The following is a 14213-nucleotide window of genomic DNA, read 5'->3' on the forward strand; positions in this document are numbered from 1 at the left end:
TGATGTTGCCACTTGAAAAATTCAATGTTTTTTATTTTTAGACAGAATATGGTATACAAATTAGTCATGTGGGCATTACTTTGGCTCTCATTTTTGTTCAATCTATAGATGACAAGATAAACAGTTCTAGAGAAATCTTCACACTCTGACATATGGAATTTTTAAAAAAAAATTGTTTCACATATTTAGGAACTGTGATTAAATGGTAATATTGAAGAAGTGATTTCAAACCACTAGTCTATGGGCTGCATTACCAAAAGCATTAAGTCCATATTTGCTGTGACTATTGCAAGAACCTGAAAACTCGTGCTCATTAGGAAAACCAAAACTAGGCCAAAGAAAAAAATTTTTTTTCTGAGAAAACTGGGCACTGGAGTTATGTAGTTAATAAGTATTAATACCAGAATAGCATAGCATGTTCACACACAGGGAATTTAATGACAGGTAACTAATGTGAGCATCAGGTAGGACTCTTCCATTGTCAGGAGGTCAGTGGCATGCCAATTATGAGTGAATGCCAATTAAGATATGGGATTTAAGCTTTCCCTACAATCTCTAAAGTAACTTCTGATACGCAATAGATAATTAGGGCTCACTAAAGGTTTGAGATAATAACACTTAACACATTTTCTTCTGAGCTGATTCCACACTCCATCACATCTTTACAATACCTGCTAAGGTTCTGTAATATTATTTTTGATTTCTTAAAATGATAAAACTCTCCCCTTGTGGATTATATTTGAATAAAAGACCAGGGGCTTGTTTTCCCTTATAGCAGACAGAAATTTCTTTCCATTGTTGCTGACATTCGGTTAATACTTTTATTCATATTGAAAGTTTTCCCAATGTCACAGGACTCCTCTTCAGAATTTTTCTTAAGTTTAGTAATGTCTGAACTCTCAGTTGAACTTTCTTTGTAGAACTTAATGTTTTCTGTCCAGTGTGTGTGTGTGGTTTTTTTAATGTAGCACAAGAGTTGAGCACTGATTAAAACCTTTTTCATAATCATCAATAGCATTCCTAAGACTTTTTTCTGGTATAGTGTCCCTGGTACGAAATAAAGTTGGTGTATACTCTAAAGGTGTTCCCACATTCATCACACTTAGCCTGTCTTCTCCAGAATGGACTGTCTCATGATTAATAAGATCAGAGAGCTGGCTAAAACTTCTGCTGCACTGAACACACGTGTGGGGTCTCTCCACAGTGTGGATTCTCTGGTGTTCAGTAAGTTCAGTGCATATGCTGAAGGCTTTCCCACATGCATCACATTTATATGGCTTTTCACCAGTGTGGATTCTTTGATGGTTAATGAGATCTGAGCGCCGACTAAAGCTTTTGCCACACCGATCACATGAATATGGTTTTTCCCCAGTGTGGATCCTCTGATGTAGGATAAGAGCTGAGCACTGACTGAAAGCCTTTCCACACTCAGGACATTTATATGGTTTTTCCCCAGTGTGGATTCTCTGGTGTTTGATAAGGTCTGAGTTCTGGCTGAAACTTTTGCTGCACTGTGTACATGGGTATGGTTTTTCTCCAGTGTGAATTCTCTGATGAAGAATAAGGTCAGAACTCTGACTGAAAGCTTTCTCACAATGATCACAATGATAGGGTTTTTCCCCAGAGTGCACTCTCTGATGTTTAGTGAGGTCTGAGCTTTGACTGAAACTTTTATTGCACTGGTTACATGCATACGGCTTCTCTCCAGTGTGTATTCTTTGATGTTTAACGAGGTCTGAACGACGACTAAAACTTTTAGTACAATCACTACATGGATAGGGTTTCTCTCCAGTGTGGATTCTCTGATGGAGAATAAGATTTGAGCTCTGACTAAAGGTTTTCCCACACTCATCACATTCATAGGGCTTCTCACCTGTATGAATTCTATTATGTTTAACAAGGTCTGATCTTCGACTAAACATTTTACTGCACTGGCTACATGGGTAAGGTTTCTCTCCAGTGTGAATTCTTTGATGATTCATGAGATCTGAAAGTCTACTGAAGGTTTTGCTACACTGATTACATGGATAGGGTTTCTCTCCAGTGTGAATTCTCTGATGCAGAATAAGGACTGAGCTCTGATTAAAAGCTTTACCACATTCATTACATTTATAGGGTTTCTCTCCAGTGTGGATCCTTCGATGTTTAATAAGGTCTGAGTTCTGACTGAAACTTTTGCTACACTGATTACATGGATATGGTTTCTCCCCAGTGTGAATTCTCTGATGCAGAATGAGATCTGAGCTCTGGCTGAAGGCTTTTCCACACACATCACACTTATATGGTTTCTCCCCAGTGTGGATTCTTTGATGTTTTATAACATCAGAACTCTGACTAAAATGCTTGTTACACTGGTTACATGTATAAGGCTTCTCTCCAGTATGGATTCTCTGATGCTTAACCAGGTCTGAGCGCTGGCTAAAGCTTTTACTACAATGACTGCATTGATAGGGTTTTTCTCCTGTATGGATTCTCTGATGGATAATGAGATCAGAACTCTGACTGAAGGCTTTCCCACATTCATCACATTTATAAGGTTTTTCACCAGTGTGGACTCTTTGATGTTTAATAAGGTCTGAGCTCCGACTGAAACTTTTAATGCACCAAGTACAAGGATAGGGTTTCTCCCCTGTATGAATTCTCTGATGCAGAACCAGAGCTGAGCTCACACTAAAGGCCTTTCCACACTTATCACATTCATAGGGTTTCTCCCAATGGGTTCTTCGGTGCCTAATAAGGCCTGTACTCCAAGCAAAGCTTTGCCCACATTCATCACAGTTATTCTGTTTTCTTTTAAGGAGATTTTGATTCTTTTCATTTAATTTATCCCCCAATTCATAGAATCCTCTGCATTCAGAATCCTGGAGAACATCATCTCTGGGGTTGCCAGACTCTTCAGGCAATGGTTCAATTTTTGTTGTAATTTCCTCCTCTGAAGTCACCTCTCCAATCTTGGTCTTAGTCTCACGATCTAGAATAATAAAAAATCCAAATGGAATGTATTCTCCATACCATAAGAAAGCTGGAGGTGAAAGAGATCAGTATTTACTTATAAAATGCTGTCACAATATCAGAATGCTCCAAAACACTGAAAATTATCCTCTGAAAGAGCAATTAGGAAGAATCAATAAGTAATGGATCATAATAATCATTTATTGAAGCAGTTTATCAGGTATGTTCTGTATATGTTTGTCACAGGAGATCTGGGAATACTGAAACCTACTCATAGTAATTATGAAAGTGAGACTAAATTAAAGCCGATCCACAAGCAACTTATTAACGTAAGTAAGGTAAGCAATATGAAAGAGTACTTCAGGGACGGGGGAGAAGGAGGAAGCAGTGGGAGCCTGGCTGTCACTGGGAGGACCACCAACCAGGCTGATCAGAGGCTACTTTAGGGGAAAGAAAGAAACAAGTATCAATGTCCAGGAATGGTAAGGACAGAAACCTGAATTTTCAAAAATAGGTCTATATAATCCCCCAACTCTTTTGTCCTGATTATTACAAGGAAGTGGTTAAGAAAATATGATCCCATTTTAGGAAGAGCCATATTCAGTAACCAGACTTCCTTAGCAAAGTGTATGAACCAGGAAAAGGTTAGGGAGGTGGGATCAGAAATCTCTTCTGAGTTGAGTTTTGAGGAGGCCATTCCAATGCTTAATAATACCAGATGCCTGTGATAGTAGGGAATATGGGGGCTCCGCTGAAATTCTTGACTATCAGCTCACTGTTAAATGGTATTTACTATAAAAGGCATACTATGGTCAGACTGCAAATGGTCTAGAGAGCTGAAAACATGACACATTAATTTCAAAGGCAAAAGGAAAAAAAATCTCATGCCTCCAGCTGGAGGCTTCTTCCCTTTGCCAGAGGCAAAGGCACTGGAAAAAGTAAAGTACATGGGTAAATCTACATGTGTACTGACTGACTTACGCAGTATCAGTGTCTTATGGGGTTTACAATAGAGAGAGAATTAAAGTACATGGCAAAGATAGCACAAGAGGATGGAGGTAAATAGAACCAAAACATTGTAAGATCTTTGAATTGTCCTAGAGATAACAAATTAAGATAAACTGTAATGAATCAAACATATATGCTGTAATTTCTTAGGCAGCCTTTTTCAACCAGGGTTCCACAAGGGAATAAAACAAAATGATCTGAATGACCATTTTCTTAATTCTCCCCAAAGATGGTACACAGCTAATGCTACAACAGATGTACAGGAGAAAAATTAATACATTAATTATAAGTAATACCTTAGAACATTGGGGCTTAATTTCTCACAGAATCACATCTGAAAAAGGCTACGAGGTAATGATTAAATAATAAAAGGGTGTATAAAAAATAAGCTAATAGAGAAAAAAATAGAAAAACAAAAGAAACTGATAATGTAAAATTAGGGATTAAAGGAGAAAGAAAAGAAACAAAAGATGGGATTAATAAAAAGAAATACAAAGACAGTACATTTAAATCCAAATATCAACTATGTTATATGACATTTTTTTTTAGAGATTTTATTTATTTGTCAGAGAAAGAGAGAGAGCACACAAGCAAGGGGAACGGCAGGCAGAGGGAGAAGCAGACTCCTTGCTGAATAAGGAGCCCAATGCAGGACTTGGGATCATGACCTGAGCTGAAGGCAGACACTTAAACCTACTGAGCCACTCAGGCGTCCCTGTTATATGTAAATTAACTACTCCTATAAAAAGCAAAAGCTAACATCATACTTAATGGTTAAACATTGAATGCTTTTCTCCTAGGAACAAGGGAGTGAAACAAGGATGCTCTCTCTTACTACTTCTATTCAACACTATACAAACTCTATTCAGTATTACTAGCCAATGCAACAAGACATGAAAAATAAATGAGAGATACAAATAAGAAAAAAGTCAAACTGTCTTCACTTATAGACTACACAATCATGTATATAGAAAATTCTAAAGTATCTCAAAAAAGTTATTAGACCTTGTACATGAGTTTATTAGAATATACAAAACCCAACTGTATTTCAGTATACTAGCCATGAAAAATTAGAGCCTGATTTTCTTTTTTGTCAGAGAAAGACAGAGAAAGAGCACAAGCAGGGGGAGAAGCAGGCTCCCTGCTGAGCAAGGAGCCCAACACAGGACTCGATTCCAGGACCCTGGGATCATGACCTGAGCCGAAGGCAGCAGCTTAACCACTGAGCCACTGAGGCGTCCCTAGAGCCTAAAATTAAAAATATTTTTTAATTACACCAAATATGAAATATTTAAAAATAAATTCAACAAAATATGTGTAATATGTTTATTAACAAAAACTACAAAACACTGCTAAAAGAAGTTAAAGAAGAACTAATAAACAGAAATATATGCCATCACTTGTGGAGAAGATGATTTAATATTGTTAAGATGATGGAATTCTTCCTAAACTTCTCTATAGGTTCAATGCAACCCCAATCAAAACCTCAGCAGGCCTTTTCATAGAGATTGACAAATTGATTCTAAACTTTATGTAGAAAGGCACAGAAGAGTCTAAACAATTTTGAAAAAGAAGAACAAAATTGGGAGAAGTTACACTACCAGATTTTAAGCTTTATTATAAGGCTACAGTAATCAAGGTAGTGTGGGATTGCATAAGGACAGGCTATATATTAATGAAATATGACTGAGTACATAAATAGATCAAACATATACATAAAACTGACCATCAGCAAAGTTGCCAAGACAATCAATGGTGAAAGGACAGTCTTTTTTCAACAAAGTGTTAGAACTGGATATAACAATAACACAAATTAAGCCTCTTTCCTTATGCTATACACAAAAATTAACTAGAAATGTAATATAAACCTAACCATAAAAACTAAAACTCTAAAATTTCTAGAAGAAAGCAAAGCACAGATGACAAAAGTCAATACACAGAACTGAGAATATAAATTTGTGTTGTTTAAGCCACCCAATCTGTGATACTTTGTTATGGCAGCCCTAGCAGGCAAATAGAGCATGTTTTTGAACTATATACATTTATGGAATTATATCACATATATTCTATGATCTGCTTTTTTTTTGCTCAACATTGTGTTTGGAAGATTCATCTATATTCATGTGTGTAACTGCAGTCTATTCATGTTCACCACTATAGTGTGACATATAACACAATTTATTTACCCATTCTCTTTCAACGGACAATAACATTTTATTTCAAATAATGCTGATATCAATCTGCTAGTACATTTATCTTTATGCACATATGCAAGTGTTTCTCCAGGTTACATAAACTTAGGACCAGAACTGTTGGGTCTTACTGTTGAGTGTATGAGTTCACATTGCCCTATAGGCTAACCAATATTAAGTCTATTCTCTTTTTAACCCACTGCAACCAGGCTTTTATTTCCTTAACTCCACCAAAACTGCACTTATCAGAATCCCTAATAAGCTCTACCTTGACAAATCCAGTAGTCAATTCTCAATCTTATTCTGTATTTATCTGACATAGTTGATTACTCTCTTCTTAAAACATTTGTTTTCTTCTTGCTAACTTACCTTTCTCCTATTCTCCATTAAAACAGAGTGATCTTTTTTTAAAAAATATTTTATTTACTCATTTGTCAGAGACAGAGAGAGAAAGGGATAGAGCATGAGCACACACAAGCAGGGGAGTGGCAGGCAGAGGGAGAAGCAGGCTCCCTGCTGAGCAAGGAGCCCGATGCAGGACTCAATCCCAGGACCCTGGAATCATGACCTGAGCCAAAGGCAGACGCTTAACCCGACTGAGCCACCCAGGCATCCCCCGAGCTATCTTTATATGTTATTATCATGCATAAAATGCTCCAGTGGTTTCCTATTACACTGGGAATAAATTCCGTGTCCTAACTATGGCTTAGAAGGTTCCATCTGGTCCCTTCTCTCTCTGCTCTCATTTCATTCCACCACCAGCCCTATTTCCTGTCTACCCCTGACTGACTCTGCTCCTGCTACATTAAAGGGCCTCTGGCATTTGCTATTCCCTCTGCCTGAAACACTCTTCTCTCAGATAGTCATATGGTTTGTTGTCTCACTTCCCTTATATCTCTAACCAACTGTTACTACCTCAGAAAGGCACAATACTTGGTAAGCCCTGAATTTTTGAGACAACAGATACCACAGTCGAATGTGCTGAAATGACCAATATTAATAACTTGTAAGACTGTTATCTTTGAGTGAGACTCAAAATTTAAAAAAGGCTTTGCACAGGTCCAGGTTGCAATGCAAGCTGTCCTGTCACATGACTTTATTAACCAGGATAACCAATGGTTAGAAGTGTCTGCAGGAGTCAGGGATACTGTATTAAGCCTCTGGCAAGCCTCCAGAAGAGAACGTCAGTGGAGTAAGGCCATACTCTCTTCTGCCAACAATTTTCTAAGTGAAAAACAGACACTGGCTTGCTCTTGGGCACTAACAGAGACTTAATGCTTGACCACAGAGCACCAAATGACTATTATAAGCTAACCATTGTGAACTAGCTATTTGATCCATCAAATCATAAAACTGGACATACAAACCAGCATTCCATTATAAAAGCAAGTGTGGAAAACAAATAAATTCCATGTGCTAGTGATGTGGGTTGCCATAATACCTTTTCCTATTGCTCCACTAATCCCTTCCCCATAAGCTGATATTCATGGACTAATGGGAATGCCCTTTTACCAGTTAACAGAGGAGTAAAAAGTACAGAACTGATTTATAGATGGGTCTGCTCAGTGTGTGGACACTAGCAGAAAATGAATCTTTTACTTATACCCTGACTCTGAGGTGACCTGAAACATACTGGTAAAGGCAAATCTTCCCAGTAGGCAGAATTTCAGATATACACCTGGCTGTCCACTTTCATGGAAGGCAACAGAGCCTAAGATACACATCTATACTGATTCATGGATAATGACTAATGGGTTATCTGATTAGTTAGGTACCTCAAAGAACAAACTTGGAAGACTAGAAATAAGGACTCTAGAAGAAAATTATGATCGACCTCCTAGGATGGGCAAAGAATGAATATATTTGTGTCCTATGTGAATACTAACCAAACGGAATCCACTGTAAAGAAGCCTCTCAATCAGATGGACATGGTGATCCATGTTATGAATGTCAATCAGCCTTTTTACTAATGCTTGCCCAATGGACTCATGTATAAAGTGGTCATGGCAACAGGAATGGAGGCTATGTGTGGGGTCAACAATATAGGTATCTGCTTATCAAGGCTGATATGCCTATCATCACAGCTATGTACGCATGCAGCCAATTGCTGGGACCAACACTGAGCCCCTCATTTGGTACTGTTTTCTGGAGAGGAACTAGCCCACAACTAGGGGGCAGATTCATTATACCTGGCCCCTTCTATCATGAAGAGGGCAACAATCTGTTTTCAAAGGACTAAATATATAGTCCAAATACAAATGTGCATTAACCTAAGAGAATGCTGTATTTATTACGATGGTAATTCTATACAATAATGCCTCCAAAGGAGTAGTTTTACAGGGAAGGAAGTACAGCAATAAGCTCACACACATGTAATTCACAGGTCTTATCACATGTCCTATCATCCAGAAGTAAGTGGATTTCATTTTTTTTTTAAACATTTTATTTATTTATTTGAGAGAGAGAGAATGAGAGATAGAAACCATGAGAGGGAAGAGGGTCAGAGGGAGAAGCAGACTCCCTGCCGAGCAGGAAGCCCGATGCGGGACTCAATCCTGGGACTCCAGGATCATGACCTGAGCCGAAAGCAGTCGCTTAACCAACTGAGCCACCCAGGCGCCCTAAGTGGATTTCAATAATAGTGGAATGATTTACTGAAGGCCCAGTTACAGTACCAGCCAGGCAACAACACCCTAAGTTTGGGGTGCTGTCCTACAGGATGCAATATATGCCTTAAACCAGAGGACAATAAACAGTGTTGTCTTCTCTATGGCCAGAATACATGGGTATACGAGTCAAGGGGAGAGGAGTAGTAATAATGTCTCTTTTTACTATATAACTAATAGTCCATTTATATTATGGATTATGTTATATTATATTCTTAAAGATTTATTTATTTGAGAGAGTGAGAGCACATGAGCGTGTGTGCACATGTGGGTGGGGGCAGGGGAGAGGGAAAGAATCTCAAGCAGACTCCCCACTGAGCAGGGAGTCTGACCCGGGGCTCGACCCCCTGACCCTGAGATCATAACCTGAGCTGAAATCAAGAGTTGGATGCTTAGGGTGGGCCTGGGTGGCTCAGTTGGTTGAGCGACTGCCTTCAGCTCAGGTCATGATCCTGGACTCCCAGGATCGAGTCCCGCATCAGGCTCCCTGCTCAGCAGGGAGTCTGCTTCTCCCTCTGACCCTCCCCCCTCTTATGTGCTCTCTCTCTCTCAAATAAATAAATAAAAATCTTTAAAAAAAAAAAAGAGTTGGATGCTTAACCAACTGAGCCACCCAGGTGCCCCTATATTATTTTTAATTCCTATCCCCATAATCTTGGGCTTAGTGGGTTTGGGGTTCTGGTTCTCAAAGAAGAAATACTTCTACCATGGAACAAAGTCATGATTTTGTTAAATCTGAAGCTGAGACTGTCTCCTGGCCATTTTGGGTTCCTCAAGCTGCTGCACCAACAGGCAGAGAAAGGGTTGCTCTACTGGCTAGGATGACTGATACCAACTGCTACTGGGGAATTGGCCACTGCTACATAATAAAGGCAAAGAACAGTAGGTGTAGAACTCAGACGATTCAATGCGGGTGCTTCCTAGTTCTCTCATGTCTAAAGGCCCAGTCAATGGTATGCTGAAATAACATGGAAGAGACAAGATCATCAAGGACTCAGATCATCCAGGAAAAAAGGTTTACATTACTAAACTAAGTAAAGAACTCTGCCACTGAGATTCTGGCAGAGGGTAGAGGCAATATGGAATGGATGATGGAAGTAGATAGTGTGTGAATAGCAAGAACTGTAGCAGTGATTTTAAGTTAATTATGCCTTTCCCCTCTTTACCTCACTACGTTATATGAAGAGCACCAGTGGCAGTGAAGTTTCATGTTTCAGGTGAAATAGAATTTAATTACAAGTCAACCTGCAAGGATATGGTAGCTTAAGAGCTTAAGAAAAAGATATGTGTTGGGAACATGATAAACAAAACAAAGGACAAAAGTAAATATTATAGGTTAAAAGGGGTGGACTGTAATGGGATATTCTCCTTTTGCCCTTCTAGATCTACTGTTCATGTTGCTCTGTGCTCCAAGAGGTTGATACTAGTTTTTGGACTGCAGCACTTGGGACTCTGTGTCCTCTGGCTTGCAATTAGATTTGGCCCAAAGAAGGAGGAGAACTGTAGAGTGACCAACTATCCTGGTTTGTCCAAAACAGACGGGGTTCTTGGGATATGGGACTTTCAGTGCTAAATCCCAGGGAAACCGGGATGAGTTCTTCACTCTACATCCCGACTCCTTTCTTGCTGGGCCAGGAGTTGGAAGTAATTGTGTTTCTTTTAGCAAAGGCCATGGCTCCAACTGGGCAGCTCTACCCTACAGCTATACTCTCCAGGATCTAGTAATCAGTCTCTCCCTTTGTAACATTAGGCCTAAAGGTAATAACTGCTTATCATTTTTTTGTCCCAAAGCTGTACTCTATCCCTTATTAATTTCTGTAATCCTGCCCATCTTCTTCATGAAACCTTGAATTATCCAATTTGAATGAACCATCTGTTTCCTGCTAGAATCCTGACTGATACATCCTGGTTTATTTCCTTCGTAATGATTATCGCTATCTGATACTCTACTATATATTCACTTATTTCCTGTTTCCCCCACCAGAATGTAAGCTCCTTAAGGGCAAAGGCTTATCTGTTCAGTTCACTGCTATATGCCCAGCACTTAGAACAGTGCCCAGCACAGAGCAACCCCTCAATAACTAACCATCCTATATGGTCAGCAATAATTAATAAGCTATAATCTGATTAACTAATAAACATGTATCAACAAGTGTTGAACAGTTGATTAAATTATTTGAAGGATACATTAATGTTAGTGACTATCTCTAGATGGTGGAGTTGTAGGTTATTTAAATTCCCATTTTGTGTCTTTCTGTATTTTATAAATGTACTTTAGTATAATTAGATTACTCTATAGTAACAAAATGTTCTTTTACACACACTCTAAAAGACACAAACACATGCAATATGTATATTAATTTATATAAAACTGCAAAAAGGAGACCCAATTCTACGTAATTCTCAGGAAAAATGAGAGCTAGATGCCTTAGAATAGATTCTTAAGCAAAGACAAGCTCTAAATACAGAAGAGAGAAACAAAATAAAATAAAGACACTTCAAAGCTATAAAGAGGCAGAAGATCTAGAGTAAAAGAAAATGACAATAGAAGGTGAATTTCACAGGCAAAATAGCAGCAAATGGGAGGACCAAAATCAGAAAACAGCAAAATATGATGTGGAAATGAGACCCTGCGGAACACCTGAACAAGGGTGGGATTAAAATTATCTTACTAGGGGCACCTGGGTGGCTCAGTCGTTAAGCGTCTGCCTTCAGCTAAGGTCATGATCCCAGGGTCCTGGGATCCAGCCCCACATCGGGCTCCCTGTTCAGCAGGAAGCCTGCTTCTCTCTCTCCCACTCCCCCTGCTTGTGTTCCCTCTCTCGCTGTCTCTCTCTGTCAAATAAATAAATAAAATCTTAAAAAAATAAAAAAAAATAAATTATCTTACTAAAAATAACAGTGGCTACCATTTATAAAGAACTTACTAACAGTCTATTCTGTGTGTAGAGTTTTATATACTGGAATATCATTAGTGCTCGTAGTGTTTGTTATAGTAGTAATGGACCCCAATGAATCCTATCTCCAAATACCTATATCCTTGTGTAGTTCTCTTCCACAATGACTCTGGAACTGGTCATGTTGATTTGTTTTGGTCAATATAACACAAACATAGGTTAGAAAAGTGCTTATGCTTCCCAAGGCTTGCCCTCTCTCTGTATGGGAAACTGGCTGTCCTGTGAAAAAGTCTGGGCTGGACTGCTGCAGATGGATGACCCAAGCCATAACCAGCACCAACAGCCAGACATATATGACTGATACTCACACCCTGGCCCTAGTTGAGCCACTAGATGACTGCATGAATGATCTCAGACAAAACCAAGAGAAAAACTGCCAGCAGAACCCAGTCCAAGCTGAGGACCTACAGAACCATAAGAAAATAACGTGGTTTAAAAATGTCTGATGTTGGGCTCCTGGGTGGCTCAGTCGTTAAGTGCCTGCCTTCGGCTCAGGTCATGATCCCAGGGTCCTGGGATCGAGCCCCACATCGGGTTCCCTGCTCAGCAGGAAGCCTGCTTCTCTCTCTCCCCCTCTCGCTGTGTCTGTCAAATAAATAAAATCTTTAAAAAAATAAAATAAAAAATAAAAATGTCTGATGTTTTACCTCACTAAATTTTGGGGTCCTTTATTATGGAGTAATAGACACAATCCTCAAAATAACCTCCAAGGTACGAGTTATCATATACTTATAAAATGAGGTAACAGAATCGTTAAAAACAAAACGCAAGTAATTTACTGAAGCTAGTACATGACAAAACTAGTATTTGAATCCAGTGTCAGACTCCAAAACTTTTAACTATGCCCCTATAGTACCTGAAAAAAGACGACTTGAAAAGATTTTAAAGGGAAAATATCAAATACTGACAGACTGGTGATAAGGTGATTATAATGAGAAAAAATGGGTAACTGGGTCCTTAAGGAGAGGAGGGAACTCCATGAGAATTTGATTGCCAGAATTCACAATAAAGCTAGGTGACTCTGCTTGCAGCAGAGATGGTACTGCCTAACACAGTGAGGGGTTGGCAACGAAGAATACCAATAGCACTGGAAGACAGTAACATAGCACCAGTAACAAACCTCCCACCACCTGTACCCCCTAAGAAAGATATAATACACTGCTTCTCACCTGACAGAAGGTGGTGTTCTTGAGATTCATAATTGAAGTGGATCTCCATGGGCTGTAACTGGACACTTGGCACCTCGGGGAGCAACTGCAGAATTACCATTTCCTTAGTAAGCTTTTCTTGTCCACATAGGAGTCTGAAACCTGGAGGCAACGGGGCACCACTGGGCTTGGAAGGGAATCATTGTGGAGACTGGAGATATAATTTCTGAGACTAGACCACCAGAAACATCCTCTAGATAATAAAAGAAGTGGAGGAGAAAACAAAATCTCATTTAATTTCCAAGTGGTTTTCTCACAGAATTTATTAAGCTTCCTCCCTCGTGATGAGGATCAGACATTAACCCTTTTGGGCATGTATTCTCCATTCCAAGGCTAGAGACCTTCAAACATAATTGGGGGTAAATGCTACCGAAATAAGGACGTAACTGGGATGATAAGGCTGGGAAGGGCATAAGATTTTGTTTCAGCGGTTAACGCTGTATTCGCTGCTTTTCCTACACCAAACCGACACGACTGGTCACCATCATTTTCTTTCCCTCCTTCCCTCCTTCCAGCACTCGCATATTCAGGTTGCTCTTTGCCGGCACGCTCTGCTGATCTGCGTGGATGCATCCCCCTTCCTGATTCCACATGCCCACAAAGTTTTTGATGTTCATTCGCTGAAACTAAGGCCGCGCAGGCGCTGACCGGTACCCAAAGCGCGCTAGGCCAAGGACCCACCTTCCCCGGGAGCAGCGCCTGGGGGCGACCCCGGTGGCCGGGACTCTCCATGGACTCAAGAAAGCCCACAGGGTTTCCTGGCGGCGCCGCAAGGCAGCTCAGGAGGCGAGATCATCCTAGTTCCCCGGGCTCCCGTGACTCGATAGCACCCATACCTCGACGTGTCCTCCAGGTCGCTGTCGAGCCTCACAAGCTGCGGAACTGCCATCGCCGCGTCCGCTCTAGGAAGCTGGGAGGATTGCTCAGCTCTATGGCGCCGGGGGAGGGGGGGGCGGGGGCGGGGCGCCCGGGCGCAGGCGCGAGGGGGCGGCGGCGGCGGCGGGTTAGGGGGAGGGTTGCGGCGATTTAACCCCTGAACCTTCGCGTAGCTGACCCATCCCAGCTGTAGCGAGCGACCTGGTCAGCCAGCGACAGGTCCCTTGCTGCACTATCTGCCGGTTCTTGACGTGAATGTCGAAACATCTTTCGGGAAAGCTCTTTGGGGCAGGGTAGGTTTTCTGACTACGTAATGAGTTCTTTATTGTCTCTCTCTCTTTAAATCCCCACTCC

The 14213-nt window shown here is 40.4% G+C and overlaps 2 protein-coding genes across 5 annotated transcripts in view; one reads left to right on the forward strand and one right to left on the reverse strand.

Moving 5' to 3' along the window:
* LOC114205005 (uncharacterized) overlaps positions 1-14213 on the reverse strand; it is a 24356-nt gene continuing 10143 nt past the window's right edge. For 2 of the 4 annotated variants that reach the window (XM_088019448.1, XM_028098214.2), the window contains exons 2-3: positions 12945-13176; positions 1-2971 (exon numbers count right to left, since the gene is read on the reverse strand). In XM_088019448.1, the coding sequence (XP_087875574.1) occupies positions 960-2971; positions 12945-13044 (2112 nt within the window). In that variant the 5' untranslated portion in view covers positions 13045-13176 and the 3' untranslated portion in view covers positions 1-959. The other 2 variants (XM_028098213.2, XM_028098212.2) reach the window with 2 other exon arrangements.
* Positions 14022-14213, forward strand: part of ZSCAN30 (zinc finger and SCAN domain containing 30) — a 22545-nt gene continuing 22353 nt past the window's right edge. Inside the window, exon 1 of the mRNA XM_028098217.2 lies at positions 14022-14152. The gene's annotated coding sequence lies outside the window, so the exon portion shown is untranslated. The remainder of the gene's footprint in view (positions 14153-14213) is intronic.

Source organism: Eumetopias jubatus, unplaced genomic scaffold, assembly GCF_037043125.1.
Source record: "Eumetopias jubatus isolate StellerSeaLion01/CBP00866 unplaced genomic scaffold, mEumJub1_p1.0 scaffold_16, whole genome shotgun sequence".
Lineage (NCBI taxonomy): Eukaryota > Metazoa > Chordata > Mammalia > Carnivora > Otariidae > Eumetopias > Eumetopias jubatus.